Source organism: Nilaparvata lugens, chromosome 3 (genome assembly GCF_014356525.2).
Source record: "Nilaparvata lugens isolate BPH chromosome 3, ASM1435652v1, whole genome shotgun sequence".
Lineage (NCBI taxonomy): Eukaryota > Metazoa > Arthropoda > Insecta > Hemiptera > Delphacidae > Nilaparvata > Nilaparvata lugens.
This window is the reverse complement of record NC_052506.1, coordinates 7,042,398-7,059,604: the sequence shown is the minus strand read 5'-3', so window position 1 is coordinate 7,059,604 and position 17,207 is coordinate 7,042,398. Positions and strand designations below refer to the sequence as shown.

At 35.8% G+C, this 17,207-nt stretch overlaps 1 protein-coding gene across 1 annotated transcript in view; it reads right to left on the bottom strand.

Annotated features, from left to right (window-relative positions):
- LOC111064429 (neuroligin-1-like) overlaps positions 1 to 17,207 on the bottom strand; it is a 121,084-nt gene that overhangs the window by 43,240 nt on the left and 60,637 nt on the right. Inside the window, exons 2-3 of the mRNA XM_022352156.2 lie at positions 6,002 to 6,305; positions 1,027 to 1,244 (exon numbers count right to left, since the gene is read on the bottom strand). Of these exons, the coding sequence (XP_022207848.2) occupies positions 1,027 to 1,244; positions 6,002 to 6,305 (522 nt within the window). The remainder of the gene's footprint in view (positions 1 to 1,026; positions 1,245 to 6,001; positions 6,306 to 17,207) is intronic.

Genomic DNA, 17,207 nt, shown 5'->3' with positions numbered 1-17,207 from the left:
ATATATTTGGATATTAGTGGCTAATTTATCAAGCTGATGTTAGAGCACATATTTTTGATTGAATTATCCAAGCCGACAAGTATTAGCAAGTACATGTCGCAGCTACATGCAAAAGAATGCATATGATTTCAAGATAAAGGCACATGGTAATGATTCGTGCCATAAATCTAGAATATAAAGTTAGCCTGTGATATTTTTTTGATTTCAAATATTGTTCTATTTTTTATATTATATTTTATCGCTCTATATATATTTTTTGCCTCGATTGATCTTTGCATTATTTGTGTAATATATGTGTGAAATTTTCATGGTGTGCAATTTATTTTATATTCCTCATCTCTATAGTATAAGTATCATATATATATATATATAATATTTATTATTTATTGAATTACAAGAGTTATTGGAGAAGCCCATATCTAGGCCTATCAAGATTTTTAAGACTGAATACTATTAGAAAACCACGCCCTAATTATATTAAATCTCATGCTTTACCGACTGATGCCAAGCAGGAGGCTAATCGTTATTTTAATAAAGAATAACGTGACACGCGTTTCGCCGTAAATGCCCCACATATAAACATTAAGAGAAATGCCAAACCGTCGACTTGAATCTTAAGGTGCGTACAGATATACGCGCCGCGAACATGAGCAATTCACTCTTAATCAGCTGACTATATCTGTATTTCTACAGAAACGGTAAGATACAGTTATAAAAAGCTTGGCATCAGCTGATTAAAAGTGAATTGCTCATGTTCGCGGCGCGTATATCTGTACGCACCTTTAGACCTCACTTCGCTCGGTCAATAATTAATAATTCCACAATGTTAAAAGACGATCTGGCAACAGAGCAAAGCAAGAAAGAGGTAGCGCTATCAGCTCAGCTTTGTTAAATGATAGACAAGGATAGCAATACCATTGCTAATCAAACACCGCTATTATAACGTGGACCTCACTATAGAACTTGTACTTTCTTCTTCCTCTTTTTCTAACTGGAATTACTGAATGGAATAGTGGCGCGACTCACCTGTCCTGGGCACATAGATGTTGAGATAGAGACAGTCTTCACTCTGGTTGAGCAGGAGCGGTAGTAACCGCTCAAGGTGGGCGAGTCGGCCGCGCGGCAGCCTTAGCAACGCCTCGCTGCGGTTACTAATGTCCGGCTGCCGCTGCGGACACACTGGCGAAAACGCGTCCGCCAGTCGCGGCGTACGCCACATCGATGGTGTAACCGGTGGCATGTACCTTGAACCAATATCGATGATCTCAAGTGAAAATTGAAATTAAATTACTGTACATAAATCACTTGAGCATAAATTAAATCTTAATTTACTAAATATAATTCATAATATCATGAATAAGGATATCATTTCTAATCAAAAAAATTAACATTTACTCAATTTTTATGTATGTATATTAGTTCGAGTGTAGTAGCATATACTTATATTTATTTTTTGTAAAGTTTTTTTTTATTTTGTTTTTGGCAAATAAAATTCATTCATTCATTCAAGGAATAAGGATATCATTTCATCATTATTTCCAATAAGATAAATTAACATTTTCTCAATTCTTATGTATGTATCTTAGTTTAAGTGCAGTAGCATAATAAACTTATATTTATTTTTTGTGAATTTTTTTTTGTATTTTGTATTTGGCAAATAAAATTCATTCATTCAAAAGAAAAAAATCGAAAATGCAAAGTAGAATAGAAAATGCTCAACACAAACTGTTAACAACATATGAAAAACATTAATAATACATGGTATAATTGGTTCATTTCGAAATGTGACTCTCATCACGGTATATAGAAGAAGACGGTAGGTGTCACGCTCATTTTTGTGCTAAAATTCCGGTGTAGCTTTTGTCATACCGAGCAACCCTTCCTTCTGCCGGCCGTTTTGATCTGTCAATCATACTTTATGTGTGATAAGAATGTATGCTCATGTAACTGATTACCTCCTTCATGACGGTTGCTGAATTGCTGAGTGATGTTGCTGAGGTTAATGCTTACTTTTCAACATCTACTGGCCTTATCATTTATCATCAGAATATCCGTAGTTGCAATTCCAATTTCGATGCATTCTTGTTATATCTCAATGGCTTGATCAAAAAGCCTCACATAATTATGCTAAGTGAGGCATGGTTGAATAATGATAGTGATGTTATGTTTTACCAAATTGATCAGTATGAAAGTTTTTCATCGTTCGATCCTCTGTCAAGAGCTAGTGGAATTGTTTGCTATGTGCATAAATCTATGTATGCTGTGGTGCAGAGGTGCGTTATTGCGAATTGTGATGCATTAATGCTAAATTGTATTTATCGGAATTTCAGCTTTACACTTCTGGGTATTTATAGGTTACATTCTGGTGATCGTCGATCTTTTATATCCAATTTCAGTTCTGCACTTGATGTTATAAATGCTAAGAATTTTGTTTGCATTGGCGATTTTAATCTGGATGTTACTTTGAATGATGCTATCGCTGACGAATATTTAGAGTGCTTAAATAGTCATGGTCTAGAGCAGCTTATAGACGTTAACACTAGGGTTAGCGGCCTCTCCTCAACCTGCATTGATCATTTTTCCTATCGCTCCACTCATCTTATCATTGACAGAGTTGCCGTGATTGAAAACTTTATTACAGATCACCGAGCCATAGCGGGTGTATTGCCGATTAGTGGAGGCAAACAAAATATACAGGTATCGGAAGCTGATAAAATTAACTATAATTTGCTAAGTGAAATGTTGAGGCAGCAGTCCTGGCAAAGTGTCTATGAGCTGGATGATACAAATGAGGCATTCAACAAATTTTACGAATTGGTTGGTAGTATGTTGAAAAAGGCTACTAAGCGCATTAAATACAACACCAATCTCAAGCTGATAAAACCTTGGATGAGTCCTGGTTTAACTAATAGTGTTGCTGTTAGAGATAAACTCTATAAAAAACATAAAAGAGATCCGAATAATGTCTTAATTAAAAATAAATTTTTGTATATGAAAAATAATGTAAAACGATGGGTGAAGGAGGCTAAATATACTATTATTCAAACAAACTGAATCAATATGATAAGAATCCCAAAAAAAATGGGAAGTTCTTCACTCCTTGCTGCCCGGGGATAGTAAGGTCAACCATGAACTTCATTTGAATGAAGAAGGTAGTGTTATAACTGATAGTAAAACAGTAGCAGGCATCTTCAATGAATACTTTATTCAGGTGCCTGAAAGGCTTTCGCAGTCTTGTCCTCCAATATCAGATGATTTGATCAAGCAGTACTCCGATGAATTTAAGAGTGAACATTGTACTAAGAGTATTTTCATGGCTCCTGTAAGTGAGGCCGAACTTTGTAAAATTATAAAAAATCTTTCAATAAATAAGAGCTCAGGAATTGACATAATTACAGCCAGAATACTAAAAGATAATCTCCCATATTTCTCTAAAATATTACTTCATCTGTTCAACTTATCTATAGCTTCAGGTCAATTTCCAGACATCTTAAAGATTGCTACTGTCATACCAATTTTCAAAAAGGGAGATCGGTTCTCAAAAAGTAACTATCGCCCAATCTCTCTCTTACCTACTCTATCAAAAGTTTTTGAAAAGCTGATTAAAAAAAGATTATTGCATTTTTTGGACTCTCACAATTTCTTCTCAAAACAACAATTTGGTTTTAGACAGAACCTCAATACAGAGTATGCATTGCAAAATTTTCTAAAAACTATTTATCTTGGTCTGAATAGGGGATGTGGGGGCAGGGCTGCGGGCCTTTTTATTGATATCAGTAAGGCATTTGACACAGTTAACCACAGATTACTGCTTCATAAGTTGTGGAGGGCGGGCATTAGGGGGGTGGCGTTGGAGTGGCTGAGATCATTTTTGCAGGGTAGAAAGCAAGCTGTTAGAATTGAAAAGGTAACTAGTAATCTGATGGAAATCCACTATGGAGTGCCACAAGGCTCTGTCCTTGGACCCATCTTATTCTTGGTTTACATCAATGACTTGTTCAGGGGTAAATTCAAAGGTCAGATAACAGCTTTTGCTGATGACACTGCCCTGGCATATTCAAACACATTAGATCATCTTCGGTTGGATATACAACATGATCTCAATAAATTGACATTATGGTTCACCTGCAATAAGCTCTCAATGAATGTTCAGAAAACCAATTACATTTTGTTCAGTCTTATGGGCAGTCTAAGTTTTGCGGAGCCCATTCAACTGCATACGTGCATTTGTAATTCTGATCATTGTAATTGCCCAATTGTTAAAGGTGAGAATACAGTCAAATATTTGGGTGTTTTCCTTGACCAAAATGTGTCATGGAAAGCCCACATCTCGTACTTGAAAAAGTCATTGCATTTCTACCTGAGAACTATGTACCAATTAAAGGGTCTTTGTAATCTTAAAGCTTTAAAAGATGTCTACCATTCATTTGCTCACTCTAGAATTAATTATGGTTTGAGCTGTTGGGGTGGCACCTACTATTCAATTATGAGTCCTATAATCAAACTCCAAAAATCACTCATAAGGATTGTAGCAGGAGTGGGTCGCCACGATCATACATTCCCCCTTTTCTGTAGACTTGGTATCCTCCCCATAAGACATTTGTATGTGCATAAAGTCTTGTCAATTTTCTATTTAGTGAGCGGTAATGATGGCGTAACTATTGATTATTGTGATTCAGTTACTGGCCCTTATCGTACGAGGCAGGCTGATGGGTTGTTTGTCCGGGGTGTCAGGCCAAACAGCACTTTATTTAAAAAACCTTTCTTTTTCTAGCACCAAAATTTTTCAATCAGTTACCTTCCTCAATGAAAACCCTTTTCAACTGCCACAATAAAATAATAAAAATGAAATTGCATCTGAAAAAATGGCTTCTTTCAATTAGCACAGAAGGATTGGAAGCCATGTACTCTGTCACTGCCTAATGTATCTAACTTTCGTGCACATTGTATGTACAGAACACTGTCCTCTTGCAAAACAACATTATATAATATACACATGGACTATTACAAAAATGATGTACATAATATCACGCTCATACGATAATTATATCTAATGATTTCCATATAAATCTATCTAAACTATTACTATGGAGACATATGTATGTGTAGGTATATATATATGTATGTATGTATATGTATTTGGTTTCTATTTTTCATAGAACTAACAGTTTAATTCAACGCTTGTTTTGTCCGGTGCTCCTGTATGCGGACGTGACCTTTCTCTTAAGGTCATTTGCATACAGTAATGACTTATTTCTGCATGTTGTATATGTATTATAATCTTTGTAACTTGTGAATCTCTATCTTGAATTGCTGTCCACTGTTATTTTATTGTATCTCTAGTAGAGTAGTCTTTTTGATGTATTTTTCGTTCGCAGTGTAGCTCTAGTAGAGTAAGCAATTAACTGTATTGTTTTTTGTTTTTGTTTTTTGCTTCTTTGTTTTGTTTTTTTTCTCATTGTATTTCTATAGTGGAGCAGAATGATAATACTGCATGCTTAGTTTTCTATTACTTTTAATTTTCACATGTTCTGTATTTTTTTTAACGCAGAAATAAAGTCAAAATTTATATTATATAATTCATATTGATATTTTATTAAATCAAATTCACAGTATTCACTAATCATAAGCAACAATATTACAAAGCTCAACAGCTTTTTCAGTGACTCTTATCTTTGTTCCAATTCTATGTTCGCCATCTGTCTTTCTTTCTCTCTTTCTTCTCCACTTATTCATCCATTATTAAATTATATACATTTTTATTCTATCTTTTGTCTTTTGTAAGTTCTTAATGACTCATATTGAATTATATTAGCAGCTGTCACCTGCGCAAAGGATTTTCCTTCAGGTGATTGGTTTCTTATATTTTGTTGAAAGTTTTGTTTTTTTTTATTTTTTTATTGTTTTGAAGTACCAATGAGGAATTTTTTATTTGATTTGATGCTGTTTGTGATGATGTTGTTGAATGAATGCATGGAAATGAGCGAAATGCTTGACATACCTCAACGCGCCCGTGGGCGGAGTGGCGTACGGCACGCCGAGAAAGGCCTCGACGGGCGGCTGTTGCAGCAGTAGGCCTCGCAGCGGCCCGTATTTGGTCCGCACCAGGCGCGTACTGTACTTGAACGCCTCGAGGCTCGCCTCCAGGCAAACCGGCAACAGCGCCGCGCAAACAACCAGCAAGAGCGCTACCGCCCCCGGGCCCTGCCACCTCACGCAGCCGCCTCCCATGGCACCCGCCCGCCGCCCCACGAGGCCATCGACCTCACGATCCACACCACCAACGATGCCGCCTCCAACACCACCTGGAACCACACAAGAAAATGATGTTTTCAAACACTGTTTGCAAGATGCCGATCGATTTAGTGTAACAATTTGCTGCTCACTGGTGAGAATATCATTATTATTATCAATTTGTTGAGTTTAGCCGCTCAAGTGAGCAGAACTCTTGCAGCATGCAACACGTCAAGTTGTAGTATTATTCTATATGCTGGAGTTGCCTCTATCCCCTGACAGCTTCACAGCATTTACCATGTGTAGGGTACTCTTCCCAACAGTCTTTGAGTCAGAGTTCTTGAAAGCGTCTTTTAGCATCTAAGTCTCTCCATGATGTGGACAGCTGGTTGAAGAACCTTATTCCCGAATAATACGGTCCTTTATCAAACAAAGTTGTCCTATGAACTGGGTAATATGGGATGGAATCCTTACTTCGGGTGCCATACGCATATTGGGATCTGTTTGATTCAAGATTATGCCCATTCTTCATAACAAACATAATTGCTTCCAAGTAATAAAGAGCTGGAACAGTCAGCAGGTTTAAGTTCAAAAAAATTGGCTTGCAGGAATCGCGGCCTGAAAGATTAATACCACCAAGAGCCCGAACTGTTTTCTTTTGTATTGGGAAGATCTCCTGCAAATCTGACACGTTGTTACCCCAAAAAAGATTACTATAACGAATAAGAGATGAAAAACATCCATGATAGACTCTACATTTCACTGTCTATATCATTACATAGTCATAGTATGTAGTCAAATACTAAGTAATACCAGCTAGTTAACCCTATGTACATTAGGTTGAATCACTTGCAATGGGCAGTTCATATGTAAACTGCATGCCAGACATGAGGACCCCCAAAAAACGTTTGTAGGACAACGAGGTGGAAGGAGGCCAGTGGGAAAACCAGGGCTGAGATGGATGGATTGAGTCTCAAAGTATGCAAGAGATATATACTTCATGTGAGAAATTGGAGGGCGGAGGCAAGGAACCAAGATGGTTGGAGAGGCAGGATTGAGGAGGCCAGGGACTGATTTGGGCTGTAGGGCAATCGAAGAAGAAGAAGCTAGTTGATCCTTTATATTTGGTTGGAGCTGTTCCAGTCAAATGTTTCAAATAGTCGAGTAATTCACTCAAAATATACACATCATAAATAGATATACTAGAGACGAACAAATTCAGAAGTGAACAAGCTGCTACTGATAAAGAGTACAAAACTGGACTTTGTTCCATTGTTCGTGAATAAGAGGAAGATTATATTTTGCAAGTTATTCTTATGGGTATGAATCGTAATATCACAGATCTGTATAGGCATGGATAATTCCATATTTTATAAAATGTATGAATTCAAGGCTACTTTCCTGTATTTATAAAATAGAATTATAGAATTTATAAAATATTAAAAAACAAGAATACAAACTGTAACGTAACTACTAGTTTCGGTGATTTCTAGTTCAGGTGATAAAATAAATTTCCAAACTATTAGTTACGTTATAACAGAGACAAGAATAATATAGTTATACTTACTAATCCTTCATCTATGGTTATAATTTGTATTCTTGTCTTATTAATTTATCAATTTCAAAGGGTACTATAATTATTTTTTATAAATGCATAGATAAATAGTATTAGCAGTATTTTTCCATTTCTAATTAAAATTTGAGTAATGTATTCGCTATAATAAATATTTTGATTCGAGTTTGAATTCTGTTTGTCTATTCATTTTGAGTTAATCAGGCTATATAGTTCGATATAATATTTCTACCGTTATTAATATAATATGAACTTCTTCAGGAAGAGCACAACCAACAATCAGATGAATTTTTATTGCCAAATACAAGAAATATTTCCACAAATGAAAATGATCATTAAAATACAATAGTTTTTGGCGTGACTGGGAAAAGAGGTTACATACAAAAATATAAATTCGAATTGAATGAAAAAGACTAAGAAATTGTCAAAAACCATATTCGATATTTGAGTGGTTTTTGACAATTTTGTAGTCTTTTTCATTCAATATGAATAACTACCACAATATCAACTTCTGAACTACACAAAAATAAATTTGAATATTGTTCACAGGGTCAATCAGCAAAACACGTCGAATTGTGTAAGTAGTTTACCATTAATACTTTTTTCAGTATTAAGAAGCAGGAAACGCTTCCGAGGAACGATACTCTTTCTGTTCTATACAGCAACCCATTATTCATTCAAAAATATATTAATAGGGAGGAGAATGAAGGTTCAGTATGGAATCATGATTGATATCGAGTAATGCAGACAATGGAAAATTATTGAAAATAGATTGATTGGAATGAAGCTGTATCAAAACCTAATCGACACTCATATTTTTCTCAGTATCGCCTGTAAAAAGGTTGCACATTTCGAAATTCTCTCAGCTCCAAGCAGTTATGTAGAACTCACTCAGGTTTAATGGGACATGGAATGTCAATTCAAGTGCAGAAAACGTTCGGAAAAATACGATGATGTTCTGGAAAACACGCAGACTTTTCCGAACATTACGCTGTTGCTCACTTTCGAGAGCGATATAATAACTCATGCAGAAGTCAAATATACACGAATATTACGGCGTATGAAATTTCCAACAACATTTTATGTCTTCCTTTGCGATTACAGTGCTGGGAAAGAGAACCGTAATGTAGGTTCTTCGCATCAGGTGTGCTCTCGCCGAGCTGACGTGATGTTATATATGATGTGACCTCTGATAGGAGAGGAGTGCCACATTCAATAAATTTGCTCGCATGCAGATCGTCAATCCACTAGCTACAAACTCTTACTGGATCATAGGAGATCACGTGTATGCTAGTAAATCGATTTGTTGATGAGATTGAATGATGAGTGAATACTGCAGTTGGTTGATTGGTAAGTTTCCCATTCACGACATAATCCTATTATATCAAGCGAGCAATTTATGTATCTTTGACCGAGCGAAGTGAGGTCTGAGATTCAAGTCGACGGTTTGGCATTTCTCCTAATGTTTAAATGTTTTAATGTTTATATGTTGCGCATTTACGGCGAAATGCGGTAATAGATTTTGTTCCTTTTCTAATTGCATGTCTGTTCCTTTTCTAATGTTCCTTTTCCAATTGCACGTCGACGTATATACAAGGTTTTTGGAAATTTTGAATTTCAAGGATAATATAAAAGGAAGAAGAAGCCTCCTCCATACGCCAATATTAGAGTAAAAATCAGACTATAGAATTATTCATCATAAATCAGCTGACAAGTGATTACACAGATTTGTGGAGAAGCCAGTCTATTGCTTTATTTCTATAAGGTCTATAGTTTCAATTAGGTACTTGTGTATGAGAATACTGCGTGAGGTCTACTGTTCACAGAACTACTAGTTATATATTCATATCTGGTTATTTATGTTCAACGGATCTCGAAAACGGCTCTAACGATTTTCACAAAATTTGGAACATAGTATATGATATAAAAATGCAATTGCACTAGGTCTCATCCTGGGGAAAACTCGCTGAACGACATTAAAAGGATAATTCATCCTTGGCCGAAACAGCTGTGGATAGTAAAAAAAGTGAGTGAGTGAGTGAGTATGTGAAAAATCAAAATATCGCAACCCCGAAACTCATAAGATGACATATAGCCAGCTGTGAAATATGAACACGATCATTTTAGAGAATTGTGTTCTGTTTATCGATAAATAAAAATAACGAGCGAAGCTCGGTGCCCCGATATTCATCTATAATGAAGGAAAGAATTGGCTTACACACGTACGAAAAAGGAGATTCACGAATGACGCATCATTACGTCTGAACTAGTGGACTGATTAATTTTTGCATTATTTATAGATTTTAATTTACTGAGGATGATTATTAGTAGTCCAGACAATGAATGCTCAAAAAAGGATATAGAGGGAAAAGTTGGGAAGACAATTTTTGACTCCACAGTTCTGTTAAGGGTAGTAAGGAGGTAAATAGTCCTCAGTCAAAAGTCCCCATTCCTATCCCCTTTGCTTTCGTGGTGGGGGTGGTTTAGAGGTACCATTTTTTGGTTTATCGCATAAAACTCAAAAGCTATGAATCTTAAGGACTTGACTGTAATATAACAAATTTAAGCTTACATAATTTCCTACAATATTTATTGTACAACTTTCTCTATATTACCTCTAGTTTTCGAGATATCCGCTCTTGAAGGTGTGACATTTTTGAAAAAACACGTTTGTCACCATTTTTTTCTATTCTTGCTCTTATAACTATTTCAAAATCCATGGAGAAAATCAATGTTGATTAAAAGCTAATAGAGCATCTAATTCTCTTCAATTTGATGTATAATTTCACACTTTTACGAATTTCCCTACACCTTTTGCAGCAGCTTTAGTGTTGAGTGTGAAATCTCCATTTTTGCAACAATAAACCAATTGACAACGGAATTTGGAGGAAATGTTTTAAACAAAATTTTTGACTCTGCAGCTTTGTTGAGACTAGTTGGGAGGAGAACATATCAAATGTCCCCATTCCTAACCCATGTGCTAAGGGGATGAGGGTGGTTTAAAAGTTTCATTTTCCAGCGTTTTGCTTCCACGCTCATATCTTGAGAACAATGCCTTCAACAGACATAACTAACTATTCATAAAAAAGCTCGATAAATACTTTACACTTTTTGCTCAGTGGAATTTTGTGATATTCCAAATAGTTACCGAGATATTCGCTCTGGAAGGTGTGTAATTGTTCAAATAACAAGTTTTTTCCAATTTTTTGCTCTTTCAGGGCTATAAAAAATCATAGTACCGTTTTATCAACTTTATTTTATCTATCACAACATGTTACGACTCATGATGTCATTTTTGAATGAGAGAGCAGAATATATTTATCTTGCTCGAAAAAAATGTTATGAAAAATAAAATTAAGTGGAAAAAGGGTAACTTACTTTGTAGCTTCAAAGTAAGATGAAGTTCAAAAGACAACAATAATTATGATCTGACAACATATTGATTATTTGAAAAATTATTAAATCTTAAAATGTAGAGAACGAGCTAAACCCGGGCCGATAAATGGTTTGCCCTGAATTCCATTGCATACTACATTCGGGTGAATAATTATTTCGATTGTGAAGGTCATGAAACTTTACTACGCTATCAAAACTACAAAACCCAACTGAAACCACCCATAGAATTCCAATACAATAATAATTATACCCACAACATAACAAACACAATAATTATTATCATTGAAGCTTGTTATTTTGTAGGCAATATTCATGCCAAACATTGTAGAGCAAACAGGTGTTTGTATTAAATGATAATATTCTGGGAGTTTATGTTATTCTAGAGTGGAACTTTGCTGTTTGTTGATTTTGCATCTGAATACCTGCCGTTATTGTGACCTGGTTCCATTTGTTAGTGGCAATTCCTGAGCTGATGCGAAATATTTAAATAATTCTGTAGTTACATAAAATCTGCAACTTGTATGGAATATCATTGTATCGTTTCTACAGAAGTAATTCACTACATCTATAATAAGATTTTATTGACCGAGCGAAGTGAGGCCTAAGATTCAAGTCGACGGTTTGGCATTTCTCTTAACAGAAGTAATTTCACTACATCTATCATAAGATTTCATTGACCGAGCGAAGTGAGGTCTAAGATTCAAGTCGACGGTTTGGCATTTCTCTTAATGTTTAAATGTTTATATGTTTATATGTTGCGCATTTACGGCAAAACGCGGTAATAGATTTTCATGGAATTTAACAGGTATGTTCCTTTTTCAATTGCGCGTCGACGTTTATACAAGGTTTTTGGAAATTTTGCATTTCAAGGATAATATAAAAGGGAAAAGGAGCCTCCTTCATACGCCAATATTAGAGTGAAAATCAGACTATAGAATTATTCATCATAAATCAGCTGACAAGTGATTACACAGATGTTTGGAGAAGCCAGTCTATTGCTGTATTTCCATAAGGTCTAAAGTTTCAATCAGGTACTTGTTGATGAGAATACTGCGTGAGGTCTACTGTTCACAGAACCACTAGTATATTTAGTTATGAATATTGCAAAATAACAAGAAAATGTCTGGAGTCTGTGAAAGTCACTGTGAACGTGTATTTTCTGATATTTTCTTCGTCCAATAATTATTGTGTAAAACACTTTTTCTATTGACGTTAGCATTGAATGATAATTTTTGTATTATCTTCCTCCAGTTTTGCATTTAATTATATTCGAAACTTTTTCTATAGGTGTGAACTTCAATAATCTTAATATATTTCCTCCAGACTTGCATCCAATTGTATCCAACACTTTTTCTATTGTTGTGAACTCAAACAATTTGTGTATTTCTCTGCTCCAGTTTTCCATATAATCATTTTCAACACTTTGTCTTTTGGTGGAAGCTTCCAGTTCTCTTGTAACTTCTCCTCCTCCAATTCTCCATCTAATCGTATCCAACAGTTTCTCCATTGGTGTAAACTTCAATAACCTCTGTATTTTTCTTCTCTAGTTCTGTATGTAATTATTTTCAACACTTTTTTTATCCATGTAAACTCCAAGTTCTCTTGTGATTTCTTTTTATCCAGTTCTCCATCTAATCGTATTCAACAGCTTCTCTATTGGTGGCGAACTTCAATAACCTCTGCATTCTCCCCCTCTAGATTTGCATTTCAATGTTTCCAACACTTTTTCTATTGTGTAAGCTTTTAGTACACTTGTGAATTCTTCTCCGCCAGTTTTTCATCTATGGTAAAGACCACGTTATAATGGCAGTGTTTGTTTCGCAATGGTATTGCTATCCTTGTCTATCATTTGACAAAGCGCTATATCTTTCTCGCTTTGCTCTGTTGCCAGATCGTATTTTAACAATGTAGAGTGTGATGTCACTTGTTATTTTAATAATATTTTGATATATTAATGAAAATTTTAAATATTTTAAAATTGTGATATTGGAAATATTGACAAGCTTATTTTCCTTGTGGCATTTTTTTAAAGGAATATATTTGTGTTTTCCGTCAGCATACAAAGTTTTATAAATTTTTATTCTAAACCTGATTCATCTCGTGATATACAGTCTGAGCTGTCTTGGTACCAAGCATTATGGTTATGCAACACATGCAATTATTAAATCATTCAAATCAGTTTTTTATTATGACCAACTATTACCTATCATCCTTTGATGATAGTCACATTCTTCAGTCAGAAAATATTTATTGATAATTATTATAATAAGTCTGCTATATATCACATAAGGTTCCAGAGATCTTCTAGAATTGGCATCGTATGTAATGAAGAATTTTGAAAGGATAAATTGGACACCAATATTCATTCTAAGCGTTTTGTGACTCAATTGGAAAAAATATAGTTGAGTTTCATTATTCTTGATTGGATGTATGGTTACTGTATACCAGTCACCGACTATCTTTTTGATTTCTTTCTTGCTATTCTACAATAACTTCAAGAGAGCGGCGGTAAGACTTAGTAAATATCAGTAGTCCAGACCCTTCATGGTCCATTATAATAAAATTACTCATGCATTTATCACTGAGCTAAAGCTGTGGCTCGAGCCCCATTATATTTGCGAGCCGGACGGCCTTCAATTTCTGCAAATTTATTTGCAAGATAGGGATCATAGTATCACTGTTGGGCACCCAATTAGCATATCACATAAAAATCACTATCAACGTGGGGAATATATTGCTGTATCCAAATACGCCTTCATAAGAGTTAATAATTAGTTAACAAAATATTTCATCTAAATTATGAAAATTCATTATGAATATGAATTTCATAATTAATTCATGAAATAAAACATTTTTACTAAATGAAGAATATAATTTCTAGCTTCATAAAATATAATCGATCATTTCAAACGAGAATGAACAGTTAATATTACATCAATAAACCTGTATCAGCGACCGTCTATAGAAGGCATTGACATGACAAAGTATCGGCAACGTTGTTCTCCTATCTTTCTCCACTGTCATTTTAACGTGAACCTCACTATAATTGTATTCAACACTTTTTCTTTTAGTTTAAGCTTCTGGTAGTTTTGTAATTCCTTCTCTAGTTCTCCATCCAATCCAAATTGTATCCAAAACTTCTTTTCACCGTGTAAACTTTAATACCCTTTGTTATTGGTCTCTTCCACTTCTCTCACTAACTCTACATTCCACTGCACATAGTCACTCCACTCGTATGATGTGCAGAACAGCTACATTTGTGCAACTCCAATTTGATTACGAGTGTTGGTGTGTGTGTGTGTCGGTGTGTGTGTGTGTGTGTGGTGTGTGTGTGGTGTGTGTGTGTGTGTGTGTGGTGTGTGTGTGGTGTGTGTGTGTGTGTGTGTGTGGTGTGTGTGTGTGTGTGTGTGTGTGTGTGTGTGTGGTGTGTGTGTGTGTGTGTGGTGTGTGTGTGTGTGTGTGTGTGTTGTGTGTGTGTGTGTGTGTGTGTGTGTGTGTGTGTGAGCGCGCACTGTACGTGTTCCCGTAGTCTAGAGCTATCAAAGTTCTTTGCATTTAAATTGAAACTATAAAGTGCACTTGAATCTATCTCATTGCCTGCTGGTTGCCGGGGGCGGGCGGAGAGGCCAATTTACATTCGGATCCGTTGTTGGACGCAAGAACTACCAAACTACCGCAGGAAAAAGGTTAGTGAGTGAGAGAGGGTTAGGCTGTGAGACTGAGGAGGGTTGAGGAGTGAAAGAGAGAGTTGGAGGGAGAAAGAGAAATAAATTGGGAGAGATACTGGACGCTAGAGCTGGGGTTAGTGAGTGAGAGATTGAACGTTTCAACTTTTTGTGTAGTTGAGAAGTTGATATTGTGGTAATTATTCATATTCAATTAAAAAGTCTAAGAAATTTTCAGAAAAACCACTGATTTATGTTTCATTCAAAACGTTTTAAGATTAACATAGAGTAGAATAGAATAGAATAGCTGCCTTTATTTTTACATAGGAGGGTGGAGTGAGAGACTATTCAAGAGTAAGAGAGAGATAGTGTGAGAGAGAGATTATTTAAGATTAAGAGGGTGATAGAGAGAGTGACTGTTCAAGAGTAAGAGGGTGATAGAGTGAGAGAGACTATTGAAGAGTAAGAGAGAGATAGAATGAGAGGGATTGACTATTGAAGAGTAGGAGGGATTTAGAGAGAGAGCGAGTGAGAGAGAGAAAGATCCGTTCCGTTGTTATAAACTAGAACTAACACAGAAAAAAGTTTAGTAGATGACACAGAGTGTTAGAATGAGAAAGAAGAATCAGAGGAAACGAGGAAGAAAAGAGAGAGTGTTTCAGAGACAAGAGAAGAGAAAGAGGGTGTGAGAGATGACATGAAAGACCGAGAGAGACTGTGAGAGCGAGTGAACCATCACCCAACTTCCGTATTTACCTTTTCGCTCTCCTTTCTATTTTTTCTCATTACCCCTATTCACTTTCTTCCTTTTCTCAGTATCACTATTTCCATTTCCCCCTATCCATAATTCCTCTTTCTCCCTATTCACTATTCCCTTCTCCCACTATTCACTTTTCCCTTTCTCCCTATTCACTTTTCCCTTTCCCCATATTCCCTTTTTCCTTTCTCTCCCATTAACTTTCTTCCATTTCACACTATTCACTTTTCCCTTTCTCCCTATTCACTTTTCCCTTTTCCCATATTCCCTTTTTCCTTTCTCTCCCATTAACTTTCTTCCATTTCACACTATTCACTTTTCCCTCCCCCACTATTTACTTTTCCCCTTTCCCCCTATTAACTTTCCCCCTATTCACTTTTCCCCTTTCCCCATATTCCCTTTCTCTTTCTCCCCCATTCACTTTTTTCCTTTTCTCACTATTCACTTCTCCCTCTCCCACTATTTATTTTTTCCCTTTCCCCCTATTCACGTTCTTCCTTTCACTATTCACTTCTTCCATTTCCCCCTATCAAATTTTTCCTCTCTCTCTCTCTATTCACTTCTCCCCTTTCTTCCTATTCACTTTTTCGCTTTCCCCCTATTGACTTTCCCCCTTCCCCCCTATCCACTTTTCCCTTTTCCCTTTCTCTTTCCCACTCTCTTCACCCGTTCGCATTCCTAATTTCTTTCACACTATTCACAAAGCGAATAAAAGAGACGGCCAATAAGTGAATGTGTGACTATTCCAAGTGAATAAGTGAATAACATGTAACTCCAAGTTAGGATTCATTTAAAACTGTCCGCGTCCCATATGCAAAACCATACATTAGATGCTGACATAGTAGAGTGAATTTCACAATTCACAGGCACACTATCATCTGATTGGCCCGACTCAGTCTGATGATGAAATACGACAGCGAGTTCTCCGTAGCTTCAACCACTCGGTGATTGATTAAACTGTTAAACTTCGGATGGAATTCGTAAAGTTCCTGTTCCTCATTATTCAGTTGGAAGCTGATTGGATGGATTGTATCACACAGAGATGTTGGTGTGTTGAGTAATCAAGAACAACCCACTTTGTAAAATGTAGATTCATTGATTTCTATTCGACTATCCTCCTATAATATTGAATAAATTGAGATTAAATTTCAAAAAACTGGAAAATTGAACACAAATAAAATAGAGAGAAAATGGTGTGAAGTTTCAGCTATTTTGAATTAATATCGGGGCACCGAGCTTCGCTCGTTATTTTTAATTATTGACCGAGCGAAGTGAGGTCTAAGATTCAAGTCGACGGTTTGGCATTTCTCTTATATGCCATATCTCTCTATACCTCTATTCAAACATTAAATGTTTAAATGTTTGAATGTTTAAATATTTTTATGTTTATATGTTTATATGTTGCGCATTCACGGCGAAACGCGGTAATAAATTTTCATGGAATTTGACAGGTATGTACCATTTTTAATTGCGCGTCGACTTATATACAAGGTTTTTGGAAATTTTGCATTTCAAGGATGATATAAAAAGAAGAAGGAGCCTCCTTCATACGCCAATATTAGACTATACGCCAATAAAATCA